Below are 16,584 nucleotides of genomic sequence, written 5' to 3' on the forward strand. Positions count from 1 at the left end.
GCTGATATCGTTATGGACGACTTAGAGACGCATTGCCTAAGCCTTTTAAATTGTAATATCCCGATATTTATTAGATATGTGGATGACATATTCGCGGTGGTTCCCAAAAAAAGTGTGGGCTTAATATTAAAGATCTTCAACGGATATCATCCCAGACTTAGGTTCACTTATGAAATTGAAACAAATGCGTCACTCAATTTTCTTGACACGACTGTTATCAGGAACGGTAACAGACTGACAACTAATTGGTATCGCAAACCAACGTTCTCGGGACGGTACATAAATTTTCATTCTAACCATCCGTTAAAATATAAATTAAACACTATCACCAGTTTGGTTGACCGCGCCATATTACTCTCAGATGAAAAATTTCATGACGGCAATATTAAAATAGTCAAAGAAATTTTGTACAATAATAGCTTTCCTAAACCAATCGTTAATAAACACATCGCCAAGCGTCTAAACATTCTCAAAACACGCAACAATACACATAACACCTCGATTGACCATAATGCAACCTTCGATTTAAAAAACTGCATACCTTTACCTTATATCAAAAAGTTGAGTGATAGCATTTGTCGCACGTTAAAAGAAATCCGCATTACCACCTTATTTACAGTCCCTAAAAAACTCGATTGCCTAATAAGACGAGGTAAGGATAGAATTGACAACCTTAAAAAAACCGACACAGTATACAAGATAAACTGCAGGGATTGCAAGGCTACGTATATTGGGCAGACTAAGAGACATTTGTGCACGCGCCTCAGGGAACACCAGGGCGATATCAGAAAGCACACTAGTAATCATTCCGTAGTGAGCGAACACAGAATGTCTTATGGGCATGATTTTGACTGGGGGAAGCCAGAAATATTACACCAAGAAAGACATACTAGAAAGAGGGAATTAGCGGAGATGTTTTTTATTAAAAAATTTGACGGCACTATCAATTTACAAAAGGACACGGAGAATCTTAACGTTCTCTACGAACATATCATAAAAGAATTATAACTCCTTCCCCTTCTTCGCTACTTCCCTCTCTACGTCCTAGCTTATTACTACGGCAACTGTTTGTTTTTATATTGTCAAGTTCGTCAGTCTAAATTTTACCACCGCACGGCTCTGACATGACACAAACATCTAACGAAGTATGCCGTTTAACGAATATTTTATATTGTATTGTTTGATCCTGACGCACAAATATGTAAGTTTCTAATTGTATAATTACGGATTTTTGATTGTCTTTTACTTATTGCGGAGTACTGAAATATGTCGTTTAGTTTCTAGATTCGGCGTAGTTAGGGCATTATGCCTGACGAATATATTTGTGAGAGAGCGCTTGAAAAGGACCGGATCCACGGTCGAAACGTAGCGTTGTAAATCAATAAAATTTGGCCAGTTGGGTCGCTCGCAATATCTCTGTTAATATTATTAATTTTATAATGCATCCAAAAATTACAATTTTTTGTTATTTTATTCTCTTATAGCTCTTATTGATCATTTGCCTAATGAATATTTTCAGCACTGGATGATGTTAGTTATAGCATTGTTTAATTTACTTCAAAATCAAATTACACAGTTTGATCTTAAACAATCAGATATTTTACTTAAATTATTTGTAAAACAATTTGAAAAACTGTACGGTAACAGAGAATTAACGTGTAATACTCATCAACTTATACATTTGACACTATGCGCCGAAAGATGGGGTCCATTATGGGCGACGTCAGCTTTTCCTTCGAGAATCATAACGGATTTATTGCAAAATGTGTGCATGGTAATAAACATTTGGGTCAAGAAATTGTCAATAATCTAGTTATTGCTCAAGGAATACTAATTTTGAAAAGTCCGTGCCATTGAACGGGAACGTAATGCTAATAATGTAATGTACAATGGAATATGAGATCACAAAGCTATGAGCTTTTAGGTAAATACATAACAAATATAGAATTCAATAATATTGAACGTCATTTGCTTACATACGAAGGTTTTGATATATATATCATATAGTCATACATGAATTCATATACAGTCAGGTATGAGTCAGACTTGATTAGGTCTAATCATATATGAATCTGTACCTACTCATACGAATTAGAATATATTAGTCATATCAGCATAGAAATGGTCAGATCTAAATACGCACAATTATATATGGATATATATTTAGTTATATATAAATTTACATATAGTCAGGTGCGAGTTCATATTAGCCAGTCATGATTAAATAGAATCATACATAGATTTAAATATAGTCATATATGAATTCATATACAGTCTGGTATGAGTCAGGCTTGATTAGGTCTAATCATATATGAATCTGTACCTACTCATACGAATTAGAATATATTAGTCATATCAGCATGGGAATGGTCAGATCTAATCATATATGGATCCATATATAATCATACAAGGAGCAAGATGTAAATATACATGATCATAAATATACTCATATATATTCATTTATGATTCTATACATAATCATATACAATTATATATGATTAGTCAAAATTATTTTTTCTCGGGTAGTCACTCCAAGCCGCCCGCAACTCGAAAATATAGTGTTACACGCAGTTCTCACTATATCCGTCTCGCCAGTGTTGTACGCCTGTTGGTCGAATTTTCGTGACACTATTTCGTATCGCACAATCGAACTTACTACCGTGCCAAAGAAACTTCATTTTGTACGTCTATTGGTCAAATTTTCGTTACACTTTTTGTGTCGCGAAATTCGTGTCGCATAATCAAACTTACTACCGTGCCAGGCCAGAAGAAGGACCGTCTCGCCAACGCCGTACGCCTATTGGTCAAATTTTCGTTACACTATTCGTGTCGCTTTTCCGTGTCGCATAATCAAACTTACTACCGTGCCAGGCCAGAAGAAGAACCGTCTCGCCAACGCCGTACGCCTATTGGTCAAATTTTTGTTACACTTTTCGTGTCGCGAATCAAACTCACTACCGTGCCTAAAGAAGTTTCACTTCAAAAATGGCGATCGAGGACCTTCATGTGATCTTAAAAAATCGATTTTTTTGAAAATTTGTTTTATCATTATTTATCCTTCTTGATATCCTATAACTTTTGTTTAATATATATGTTTTTCCATCTATATGGATAAAACAAATGTCCGGACTGACTGACTGACTCATTGATGCCCAACCCCTAAACATAGAAACATGAAATTCGGGGAGTATATTTCTTCCACGACGAAAGCACATTAAAAAGGGATTTTTAGAAATTTGACTCCCAAGGGTGTGAAAAAAAGTAAAAAGTGTTTTTACGGATTCTGCTTGATGAGAGGCCTGAGAGCCTGATGAGATATTGTCTTGGTTTTTGCTTACAAAGATTACCCATACAAATGTTTGAAAACGTAATTCAGGATTTTAGATAGCGTAGCGAAACACTGGTATCAAGCTAGTCTTCCATATTTTTTGATATTAGTCTAGAGCAATTAAAATGGGATTCCTTGTATATATGTAATTATTTATTTTTCGTAATTATTTTTATACCATATAAGAGAAATGTTATATCCTGTGAACTCTACTATTTTTCTTTCCAATTTTCCTATCACTATTTCCTATTTTTTTCTTTATATTTGTTTACGTGACTAAACAAGATCGAGAAATCAAGAGGAAACTTCCACAAACAGACAAGACATATGCGATTGCGTTTTTATAAACTTTGTTTGATCTACGACTATAAACCTGGCGATATGGCGCTGTAACCGTTATAAGCACATAACGGAAATTTCTATTTGAACCGATAATAAAGATATAAGACTATGCGTTGTCTGTTAATATCAATCAATCACGTTTATTGTTTCCCTCTCGGGATTACAAGGCGTTTTATAAGGACGTACCCAACCTTTTACATATATACTCATACGCCATTCTAAGTCACTTTACATCGGCGTTTTGAAGGGACGTACCCAACCCTGTACACTTTATCCCTCCTGTCCCGACCTGGCCTTTGGCCTTAAACATTCTCAAACCCTCCCTCCCCTGCTCGTCCTTAACCTTCTTTTCTGTTTAGGCCTAAGGCTTAGCCCTCCTCGACTTCCCTCTTCCTGTTCCTTCTGGTTTCCTTCCTTCCTTCCTGTTCATCCGGTCTCTTTTTCTACTTCCTTTTACCTCCTTCCTTAAATATCTCAATTTCCTGCTCGCTAAATTTCTGCAATGGACTACATAGCCTCTCTTTGTCTCACTCATCTTCCACTCTCACTCACCCTCGCACACACACATACCCTCTTTCTTTCTCTCTCTCCTTTTTTCACGCACCCTTCTATACTGTTTCTTTATTATCCTTCTCTACCTTGCCATTTCTGTTCAACTGAACCACACATTCTACGCTTCTCGATCCAGCCTGCTCACTCATACCATCCTCTCCTTCTTTTACGTAATTATAAACTCCTTTGCCTATAAGCTTCATAGCGCCTCTACATGTTCATAACCTGCTTAAACTTCTCTTCATCTCACTCTCTGTCTCGCTCTCACTCTCTCTTTCATACACACACGTACTCTTTCTCTCACTCTCTCTCTCTCTCTCTCTCTCTCTCTCTTTCTTTTTCACACACCCCCGTATCCTTATGCTATTTCCTTCGGCCTTCCTTCACTGCACGGCTCTCTTTCGCCTACTCCAACTTCTCACTCTTCTCCATCTTTCCTCTTCCTCGCTCCATTCCCTCTGCTTCTTGTCGCTTCCTTCCTCTCGTTTCTTCTGTCTCCGTTAGCTCCCTTCCTACTTCTTCTTTGGTGTATTACTGCTCATCTCGACCTTCCTTCACATGCGCCCTCTACTCCCTCCTCTCACTGCTTTCCTCGCCGCTGCCACCTGTCTCTCGTTCCTGCCTCACTCTGCGCCTGCGCTTGCCGTGCTCTCCAATCCCGCGTCCCAGTGCTGCGTCTCGACGCCCCGCAGTGGCGCCAACCCACTCTTTTGGAGGGGCCAGCGCCCCGCGCCGTCTCGACCGCAGCTGGATACGTCTCCTCAGCTCTCTATCCATTGTCATCCTCGTTCTCACCTCAGCGCCATCTCCTTTCACTGCTTTGCTTCGGTGCTCTCTTTTCCGGTGCCGTTTCCATCAGCATGCTTGCGCATTCTTCCTTCCCTGTCGTTCTGCTCCGTTCCTGCCGATACGCGCGCCGCGCAGTGTCCCGCCGGGTCGCAGTGGCGCCAACCCACTCTTTTGGAGAGGCCGGCACCCTGCCCCCGGCTCCTCACTCGCGCCGCCACGATTCTCTTTTCTGCGCCATCTGCGTTGCTTCCTCTTCCTTTCTTCGTTTCCTGTCCCCCTTCTCACTCCTCTCCCTCTCCTCTTGTCTTCCCCTCTTATCTTTCCTCTTCACGACTTAACCTCACTTTCCTGGGCTCTGCTCCATCTCGTTTTACTCCGCTTCTTTATCTTTTTCAGGCCTCCCTTCATGTTCTCGCATTCCTTCGCCTTTCCTTTACTTATCACTGTTCTCTCCTTCCATTCCTTGCTTTCTTTTCCACGATCCTTCTATCTTTCCTCCTCCTCCTCGTCAGGTGACCGTCCGCCTCTCCTACCCAACCGGAAGCCGCGTTGTCTGTTAATACAAAAACAGAGTCGCGAGATAAACCAGACCCAGAACTCTATAAATAAAAAGAAATCGGCGATAATAAAAAAATGGATGAGTCACTGGAAGATAGCTTGAATCCCCAAAGTAGGACGGTGGAGGCCTTACGACGAGACTCGCCAATGGATAGACGAAAACTCAAATCCCGGGTGAAAAACACACAGAACAAAAAGCTTTAATAGACGTCCATCATGGAGATTTAAAACCTTTATTAGACATCCATGTAACTTTTCATGGATGTCTACTGGACATCCATAGTTCCGCATTACCTCCATTTAATCTCTATTAAACGTATTGATAGATATATATTTTAGACGTCATATAGATCAATCATAGATGTTTCATGGAGCTTCGATAGATAATCAAAATATGTTAACTAAACCTTTTATAGATTCTTTACGAATATGCGCCTTGTTTACCCTTATGGCAAAATACATTTAACTTTTGGTGTTAACCGTAAAAAAGAACACCAAAAAAACCCTTAACCCTCAGGGTACGGACTGGGTTAGCGTAACCCGAGCGAATTTTGAAAGTAGCGCCATTTTAAAGAAAGTGAATGAGGAGGGTCCGTACCGGGGGGGGAGAAATCTTTGAGGTAGCTACTATGTGAGCGCTAAGGGGCAGCGTCAGTCTACGCTTGGTGCTCAAGTTATACGATTTCGAAAATTAAACTCGAGTAGTCTACACCCAGTCCGTACGGAACGTTACAAAATCCGTGTTTTTCAAACAAAAAAAACTTGTGTTTTTCGAGTATTTGCTGCAGTAGAGTATTCTGGTATGTATAATTTACTATTTTTAATATACTTTTGTGCATTCTAACTTTTTTTTTTTTTTTTTTTTTACGCTGGAGAAATTTTCCACCACCGGGTCCGGCGGAGAAAGCCGGGACAACCAGTCACGACGCCCGATCAGGGAGCGCCCGCAGCAACCAGTTGCGGACCCTAAGGTCCGGTCAGGGATGTTACGCAGCGGGCAACCAGTCACGAGCGCCGATCGGAGATTTACGTCCCGCCCCCGCGGGAACCCGGTAACCCCCCTTTCGGGGGGAAGACCTCCCACCCCCGGGGTGGGGCGGGGGAGTGTCGGATTCTACGGCCGCGCCCGTTCGATAAAGCGTGCACGGCCATAGCCTACCGACTAAAACTCCAGCGAGTCGACCCTCCTTTGCGCTATATGGGGGAGCCCTACGAAACGCAATGATTACAGCCGCGAGCTCCCCCACGCGTTCGCTTCTAGCAAGAAATCTAACTTGTGGCGGTTGAGTGGTCGCTGCATTCAACCGTCACCCCTCCCTCCGGGGTTGCCATTACCGAGGCAATGGCAGCGGACGAGAGACGACCCCGGTCTCTCGCCCGCCCCCCGGGCGAAAAGAGAGCGGCGTGCCGCGTCTCCTCTCCCCCCTCGCGCCCCTATAGGGGGTAGCCGGGCGCCGCCCCACGGTTGACGAGACCCGTCGGAGCCCCGCCACCGCGAGTCCGGCACCCTGCCCTCGCGGGCCGAGAGGAGCGCCCGTGGCGGAAACTCCGTGGAGAATCCGCCCGAGCCCCCCCCCCCCCGGCACGCTCCCTCCACCGACTTCTCGGCGCCGGCAACTTCGGGAGGGGGGGAGTGCCTCCACCTCCGTAGAGGTTTCGGAGACACGCTCCCCCCACCCGACACCCACTCCCACTCTCTTTTAACGCGCCGCTTGACGGCGCCGGGGCTAATTGCCCCGTTGTTGTCCTCCTGTCGAAGGGTGACGGATCTTTTCTACAATCCGCCCCCTCAATCACTGTCCGATTGAGGAGGGGCGGCTTCTCCCCTCCTCACCCGCTCATCCGCCTTCTTCTTTCGCAAGACCACGCTAGCAAAGGAGGTGAAAGCCCTCCAATTATCTCTCCCTTCCTCTTCCGGCCTGACCAATTTGGCCACGACTGCCGGGAGGGAGAGATCCCCTCCTAACTGTGCCCGGAGGGCACGGCGCTCTTCTGTCCATTCCGGACAGATCTCCAGAGTATGTTGCGCCGTGTCCGCCCCCTCCGGGCAGTACCAGCAGCACGTGGTGCGCTCCTTCCCAATACTGTGCAGATATTTGCCGAAGCAACCGTGCCCCGACAGGATCTGCACAGCATGGAAGGTCAAGTCGTGTGACTTGACACCCTGCACCCACTCCTCAAATACTGGCCGGACAGCCTCGGCGACTCTCCTTCCGTGCTTGTGGCGGGGGTCCGCCACCCAATCCTTCCATCTGACCCTCAATGCCGCCGTGGCTTGGGCTCTCAGCGCCACCCTCATTTGCGGGGTAATTACCCCCATCCTGCCGCGGATCACGTGTACGCTATCATACACTTCCGCGTACGATTGCGCGAGCAGGTGGACTGGGGGAATACCCGCGAGGATGGTCGCCCCCACGTGGGCGACGGTCCTGTACGCCCTCGCCACCCTGAGGGCGATCACGCGTTGCGCGCGTTCCAACTTGGCCCTCAGAGTGCGCGAGCTCTCCGCCTTGGCCCACCACACGGGCGCGGCGTACATAAGGATGGAATGGACCGTCGCCGTGTAGAGGCGACGCACTCGACCTCCAGCCCCCCCCCCGAGGTTTGGCAGTAGCCTGGACAGGTTGTTTGCGACCTGCCCGGCCCTCGGGGCTACGCTGCCGACGTGCGCGCCGAAGTCCCTTTCCGTGTCCAGCCACATACCCAGATATTTCATCTGAGGAGTGGTCGGGATCTTCGCTCCTCCCACGCGGAGGCTGAGTCCCGCAGGCGGTGGCCCCTGTTTCATCGGCCTTTTCCTATCGTAGAAGAGGGTCGCCTGCGTTTTCTGTGGGGCCACCTTGAAACCCAGCCTCTTTATGGAGCGCACCATGCTCGCTGCCGCCACATTTGCCAGCCTGAATAGCTCCCGCCATCCCCTCCCGCTGACTCCCAGGTATATGTCGTCCGCATATCCCGAGAGCCAGCATCCTGTGGGGAGGGGTGTCCCGAGGACCAGGTCGTACGCGATGATCCACAGCAGGGGTCCTAAAACTGACCCCTGCGGGACCCCGCACTCCATTAACCTGACCCTCAGGACTCCGTCCCGGTCCGTGTACGTCAGTCCCCTCTCAACGAAGTAGTCGCTGACGACCATCACTAGGTACAAGGGGACCCCGAAATCTAACAGGGCCCCCATTATAATCGGCCAAGAGAGGGAGTTGAAGGCGTTCCTAACATCGTAGCCTATATCCATGACAACTCCCCCCCCCGGCTATCTCGGCCTCCGTCCGGGCGAGGACGCGCTTGATTGCGTTCACCGTCGATCTCCCGGCACGGAAGCCGAATTGGTCGTCAGAGAGACCTCTCCCCTCCTTTTGGGACAAGTGCTGGACGAGGCGTTCCGCGATGACTCGCTCCAGAATCTTCCCCACCTCGTCCAGCAGGCACACGGGCCGGTAGGAGGAGGGCATGTCCGGTGGTTTGCCCTCCTTCGGCAGGAGCACCAGGCTGGCCTCCTTCCATTTTTTGGGGAAACGACCGGTCTTTAGTCATGCGGTAAACACCTTTCGCATCTTGCCGGTCATTTCCCCTGCGACCAAGGGCCATGCTCGCCCGGGGATCCCGTCGGGACCGGGGGTTTTGCCCCTTTTTACCCGCTTTAGCGCCCTCGATAGCTCCTCCTCTGTGACCCCCCATTCTTCCCTCCATTCCGGCTCCGCTGCCGGGATGCCTATTTCTCCCTCGTTGCATCGGGGGAAGAGGGTGTCGACGACCTTCTCGACAAATGGGGGGTCAAGCGTCTCCGTTAGTGGGAACGCCCAGGGTCTAAGCTTGGTTTGTACCAACTTGTACGGGCGCCCCCACGGATCCTCGTCCACGCCATCGAGGAGCTCGTCCCAGGCAAGCCCCTTGGCCTTGTGGATGGCTTTGGAGAGGTTCTGGCGGGCGGCTCGCCAGGCCTCTCCTGCCTCCTCTTCTGTCGGGCTGTTTCTGCCTTGACGGGCCCTCTGCCACGTCCTTCTGGCCCTTACCGAGGAGCGCCTTAAGGTGGTCAGCTCCTCGTTCCACCAATACACGCTTTTTCTAGGGGGGAGCGGATGGAGCCGGGGCATGGCCGCGTTGCATACCTTGACCATCGTGTCGACGAGCACCCCGGCCTCCCGATCCACCCCCTCCCTTTCTATGGCTTCCTCTCCTTCCTTGCCCCAGTTAAGGGCCAGGGCCGCTGCGACAAACTTGTCCGCGTCCATCTTTTTTATGGCCCATCTCCGTCTGGACCTCGCAGCCCTGCGACGGCGGGCTAGCACCTCTAGGGGGACGACCCGGATTGACCACTCGATATATCGGTCCGATAAGGTCTCCAGGTTCGTCATTACCCCCCAGTTGCAAATGTCACGGGCCACAGGGGGGGGGTGGCCCAAGTTAGGTTGTGACCGAACGATGCATAATCGGGCCACGGGGTACGTTATTTTGTCCTATTAGTCATCACTCGGTTTAACCTTTATATACCGAGAAGGTAGGTATTCGTAATGAAAATCAGCCAAAATGTGAACAATTTGTTTAAACAATTTTATTTTTTCAATCCCGCCACAACTGCTCGATAAGCATCGCTTGGGCTCTGGATACCGCTAGGTATGACCTCAATCGGCCAGCCAGAGATGCCTGTTATCCGGACAGCTGCTTGATCAGGTAATATCTCCTTAACCCGTTGACTTTTCAGATTCCCGCCACGGTTGCCTCCTCTGGGATGCTCTGCCAGTCACCTCCACTATCGATCATTCATCTACCTCATCCGTGGAACCATGATAGCCGGACAACCGCTTGATCGGCTAAGTCCCGACATTAATCTAAGTAAAACGCTATTAATTCTCTTTTATTTTCAGGTTTCGTCGACAGCTGCTTCATCACCATCGCCGATGCCGTGGATCACCGCTGCTCACCGATGTCCAGGATCAACGCGTCTGGGAGATAGCCGGACAACCAGGTAAGTACGAGAACTGTCCGCGTAACTACAACTAATATCAACTCTTTTCAGGTTTCCGCCACGGTTTCCTCATCAATGGCCTCCTCCGAAGTAGAATCTGTAATGACCTTGAAGATCGGACCACGCTATCACCAAGATGGCCGGACAGCCGCTTGTTCAGGTAAGTTTCCAGGTAAGTAATTGATATTTTCGTCTGGATTTTTGCAAATAACGATTGCTTTTATTGTTAATTTTTGTTGCACAATGTTGGTGGTTCACAATTAACGATTGCCACACAAGATGGCGGTCGCACGCCTCGCTGAGTGCGATTTCGCGATTCAAGTACGCGAAAACCCGTACGTCTTTCGTATCGACGTCACGTAACGCTGTTGGCGGGCGTTCCCGTTTGTTTCGGACACTGTGGTAGACTTAATTAATCGTATTCCGTTTCGCGTTCGCGAATATTCTAACGACACTCCGGGATAATACGCGCGAGGTTGCTACCATAAACGTTGCTCTCTCGGGCTCCCTACCACCGAGGTTTTTCCCCTTCCATGGGGTCTCGGCCGCTTTCTCCTCTCTGGAAATTTCCATACTACGCCTTAACAATAGGTGTTTACGCGCTTCGGCACACCAGGTGTGCGCCAGATGTTCGCGATGGAAATTTCCAACGCTAGTACACTATATGCGTCGCGCTCTTTCGACTTCCGGGTAGCAACAATTCAACTTTTACAATATTGACCTTTGAACGACGCCGACCTGTGCGCAAGGTCCATTCGATGTCCCTGATCTCGATTCCGCGTCGACTTCCTGGAGAAGACGTCCAGGTCGCGTTTAAAACGTCCGCCAATGGCGGCGACCTATCTGCCTACTCTCTAGGCCCGTACCGATCGTATTCCGGCCCCACTTCCTGTAGCCGACGTCTAGAAAGACTAGTTGTCCGGACTGTCCGGACAACCCCCTGTTAGGACGACGCGAGTTAATCAGGCTCAGGCCGAGTCCCGCCGCCCAGGCCTCGGTGACGGGGCCCCTCCAGTTCGCTGGCGGGGGACAATTCCACAACGCGGATCTCGCGTTAAAGTCCCCCGCCACGATCACCCGCCCCGACGAACAGCCGCGAACGCAATTCTCCAACTCTGCCAACAGCTGCTCGTATTGGGGGCGGGTCCAGCTGGAAGGGGCATACACCGCCACCACGGAGATGGGCCCGCAGTCGACCGCGACATAACCCGTGCCGACCTTTCTCGTCGTGCACGATGGCGATGTCTCCGTCGCCCTCCATGATATCGCGACGGAGCCCCCGCGATCCTCCACCCAGTTTCCTCGGGGGACGCAGTAAGGCTCCGCCGCGATTCCCAAGTCACACCCGCACTCTGCCAGGGTCTGGCAAAAGAGATCCTGGGCCGCGCGGGCGTGGTTCAAATTAGACTGCAGGATCCGAAGGGACATAACCAATGTATCCTGGTCCTAAGTCCTCCGATCCTTCCTCTACGCTGGCGGTCTCTGCCTGCGGAGAGGTATCTCCCGTTCCCTCTTGATCCACCTTCGCCATTTCTGCGATTTCCTCCTTATCCGTTATCTTGAGTGGATCTGGCGAAAGGGTTTCCGCTTCCTCCTGCAAGTCCATAGGCACCGTGGTGTCTGTTGGCTTATCCAGGGCCTTATCTCCCTCTTTCTTCCTCTTCGGGGGCCTTTGTTCTTTCGGTGGCTCCTCTTGAGTCACCACCCCAATTATCCTGAGAGCATCAGACTTGACGAGTATTTTTGTGCCCTCCGGTTTTCTCTTTTGAAGCCTTTTGCCCTTGGGAGGGTCCTGTGTGATCACCTCTCCGGCTATCAATTTGTTCCCGTCTCTAACCTCGAAGTTCCTAACCTCCAGGTTTGACGTTACTTTGGGCTTCTTCCCACTACTTTTGTTTTTCGTGGGTTCCTCTTCCTTTTTTCCTGCCTCTTCTGTCTTTCCCCTCTTTCCCGGCTTGCATCCCTTGCAGGTGGGTCCCCCAACGCGGTGATCGTGAGGGAGCCCTTTATCCTTGCACACGGTGCATCGCACGGGAACCCGACACTCTCTGGCCGGGTGACCGAGTTCCCAGCACCTGTAACAATCCCCGGTTCGATCTTTTTCGCTGCTGCATTGAGCGCGCGTGTGTCCCACCTCCATGCATTTATAGCACTGAAGTGGCCGTTTGTCTAGTAACTGCACTTTCGTGGGCGACCACCCCAGTGCTATTTTTCCCTCTTTCACAAGGCTGTTGGCCACTGCCAACGGACAGTTCACCACTGCGGAACACAGTCCGTTGTTCATTTTCCTTATGGGTCCAACCTTGAAGTTGATGAGGCCGGTATTTCCTCTCCTCGCCAAGGCCTCACCAATCTCCTCTTCACTCATTGATTCCTCAAATCCGACAAGTCTTATGTCAGCCGTTATCATCGGTCGGCTCACTCTCACTCCCTCTCTGCCGGCTAGTATCTCACTTATTTTACCGGCAAGGGCATCAGCTTTTCCGGCGTTGCCTTGCCCCGCTATCTCAAGGCTCATTGCCCCAGTGGCGGTACGCCTGACATTTGAGAGTTTTGTTATTCCCAGACTCTCCAGTTGTATCTTCCTCCTAACCTCTCCCATGCACTCCGCGTACTCCCCTTCGGGGCAGGTCAAAGTGATTGCTGCTGTGCACGGTACTCTCCTTTTTTTTCCTTTCTGTGAGGGTGCAGGGGGCGGTTGTGTGTTTTTGCCCCCTGACTTTCCCCCCTATCCCGTCTTCTTCTCGGCATCCTTCTTCCCGGTATTCCTATCCGTTGATTTCCGTGATTGGGCCCGGGTCTGGGGTTTGGCCTGTGTTGGCTTCCCCCCGCTTTATCTGCCTCTGGCTTTTACCTGGGTCCATTCCTTCTGTTTCGATGGCCCAGCGGTGGCGACCTGTGTTGTCTCGTTTTTTGCCCGTGAATGCACATCCCCCGCTTTCTTTATGGGAGCGGGGGCGGGCGATGACGTGGGCTCGGGAGTCGCTTTCCGTCCTAGTACCTGCGACCAGGGGTCTCTGCTCCCGGTCGATGTGGGATTGGACGGCGCTGGGTCCCCTTTCCGTCCTGGTACCTGCGACCGGTGGCCTTTGCCCTCGGTCGATGTGGGATCGGACGGTGCGGGATCCTCCTCTCGTCCTTCTCGTCCTAGTACCTGCAATCGGGGGCCTTTGCCCCCGGTCGATGTGGGATCGGACGTTATCTTCCCCTTTGCACCCTTTTCCGGGGGGGGAGATCCTCTGATCTTTGTTTTCCTTCTTCCTTGGGATTAGTTGGATCAGATCTGCTCGTAGCTTCTCTTCCATTTTTCCCACTGTTTTCCTCACGCAGGTGACCAGCATAGTTGCCAGTCTACTCTCCATGCTGGGCGCGTTGTTCGCCTCCACATGGGGGGTTGGCTCCGCTGGTGCTACAGGTGGCCTCGCAGAGTCTATGATCGCCTGTTTCCCCTGTATGGGAGGTCTCTTGGCCTCTGGCATTCCCTCCCTTCGTATTTCCTCCAAGATTCTATTCCTCGAGTTCTTGGTCGTTCCCTCCTTTCCCGCCACGGGCTCCACTTCCATCTCCATTTCCATCTTTTCGTTGAATCCCGTGCGTTCCACCTTCTTTCTCTCATAAGCATCTTCCTCGGAAGATGATAACGATTGAGTCAGGGGTAAAAGTTGTTTCCTTTTGCCACCTCTCTCTCTTATGTGCGCCGCTCGTATCTTCATGTCCCTCTCTGCTTTCAGTACTGTGACTTGTTCCTGCAGTTCTTGCAGCTGTCGTTGCATCTGCAAGTTTTGGACTTTGACCTGATTAAGGGTCAACAGATCTTCCTCCTGGGCCGCTAGCTTTTCGCGAAGCAGTTCCATTTCGGCGTCTCTTTCCCGTCCGGTAATGGGATGCTCGTATCTTTCTACGAGCAGAGTCAGGGCGGCTTTGATTGTGCCCGCAGATTCATTGAGTCTGCCCTTGTGCTCTCCTTTTATCGTGTTGGCCTTTTCCAGCACCAAGTCAACGCCGTTGACTGCCTCCATTATCACTACCGGCAGGATTTCCGCCGGAGCGTCTATCAGCTCTTGCATAGCCAGCTTCTCCTCAATCCGCCTATTATGGGAGAGGGTCGCCGAGACTGTTGCATCCCTCAGGATTTTTATCTCCTGAGCCTTTTCGGTTAACTCCTTGCACGCCTTCTGGAGCTGTTTTAGGTAATAGCTCCCAGTTTCTGCTGGGCGGCATCGTCCTCCTTCTTTTCTGGTACGCGACGACAGGGATGGGCAATCGTCCTTCACGCCCAGCTGTTTTATTGTAGCCTCTGTTTCCGCCATCATACTCCTGACTTGACTCAGCTCTTCCTTTTCCACACGCGTGGGTCTTTCCTCTTCCTTATTCACTATGATGACGTCTGTCTCGTCCTCGGGCTCGGTTTCGGTTACCTCCGAATCCCGATCCGTATCCCTCTTCGATCGTGGATGCGAACGTGTGTGGGACCCTTCCTCAGAATCAGAGCTTGGAATGTTTCTGCCTCTGTGTTTCCTGCCATCAAGACTGGTCGCTCTTTTTGATCCGTCCTTCTTTCCGGGGGCGTCATTTCCCTTTCTTTGGGCTTGTTTCCCCTTTCCCTTACTAGGGGCTTTGATAGTACCACTCCTTGTGGTCATGCCCTCCTTATGTGCATTCTAACCTCAAAATGATGCTTTGTAGCATACCAGCATAACGTATCCGTGCATGCAATTTTTGTTATTTATTTATATTATACTAATCAACAACATCCAAAAGAACTATTTTTACTTTAAGATATTTTTTTGCGTTATTACGATAAATCAAGCAAGTAACGTTATATCGCTATCGCAAACAAACGGGTATTTTCATAGTTAAAAAAAATATACTTTTTGATATGGATCAAAAAACGAATTCAGCCATTTCAAAGAACAACTTTTTAGCTTTCAAATGCGACTTAAAAAATGTCGATATCTTTTTTTTCATAAAGTTATGCAATTTAAAAGAAAAAATGAATTTTTATGAAAATTGTTTGAGAATAGTTTACATTTTCAAATGTATCTTTGTTTAAACAAATAATGTAATAAATCTATCAACGCCATTGTATTTTTGAGAAAATTTCCGATCCAAAGAAAAAAAAATTTGTTTCAATTGATAAATTACAGCCCGATATATACAGTCAATCAAAGTCGCCGGGTTAGGCTAACCCATGTCCGTACGGAACGTAACTTTTTTATAGTCCGTACCCTGAGGGTTAAAGTTGAGTGTGATTTCGGACCGCCAATAGAAGGTTAACCTTCAAATAATGATTAATCCTTCAATTAATGGTTAATTTAATCCTTAAAAATGACGGTATAAACCCTAAAAACCCTTAAATGAAAGTAATACTCAAAAAGAGTGTAAACCCCATATTTGAATGTTCTCAATTTGCTTTCAATAATATCCCAGACAGCACAAAATATTTTTGAAATATTTTTGAAATATTTATAAGAAAGATTAAAATATTTTTAAAATATTCATTTAAAAAATTAAATTATTTTAAAAATATTTTGTAAATATTTTAAAGGAATCCTATAGTGGCAGTAATTACCAACATTTTTTTATTGGAAGATACACATCTCACGCACGCACGCACGCACGCACGCACGCAATTAAAAATCATGTATAAGCCCGGGAAAAAAGAATTAGATCTACCGAGATATGACCAGATCGGGTTTATCAGATCTGGCTAGATATAATTTGATGCAAATTGTCTTATCTGGCCAGATCTGAACAGATATAACCAGATCTGACCAGATATAATTTGATCTGCCAAAATATAAATATTTACCGAATGTATTCAGATCTGTTCAGATATAATTAAAAATTATGAAGGGATGTAAAATGCTATAAAACCATAAATATATCCAATTCAAAATTGTGTGCCACTTTATTATAATCGTGGACTCCGATACACCTGATATAAGTTGTACCGTACACTTGATTTATATACCGTTCTTATAACATCGATTGTCATATTTTAAATACGAGAAACGAATCTCATTGAATGCCATCTATCGGATGATCC

At 48.1% G+C, this 16,584-nt stretch overlaps 1 protein-coding gene across 1 annotated transcript; it reads right to left on the bottom strand.

The window, feature by feature from the left end:
* Nucleotides 1-9,099: 9,099 nt before the first annotated feature.
* Nucleotides 9,100-9,924, bottom strand: LOC139818284 (uncharacterized). The gene has a single exon (XM_071786905.1). The coding sequence runs from the start codon at nucleotides 9,922-9,924 to the stop codon at nucleotides 9,100-9,102; it is 825 nt and encodes a 274-aa protein (XP_071643006.1).
* Between the last annotated feature and the right edge of the window lie 6,660 nt (nucleotides 9,925-16,584).

This window comes from Temnothorax longispinosus, chromosome 8 (assembly GCF_030848805.1).
Source record: "Temnothorax longispinosus isolate EJ_2023e chromosome 8, Tlon_JGU_v1, whole genome shotgun sequence".
In the NCBI taxonomy this organism is placed as follows: Eukaryota; Metazoa; Arthropoda; class Insecta; order Hymenoptera; family Formicidae; genus Temnothorax; species Temnothorax longispinosus.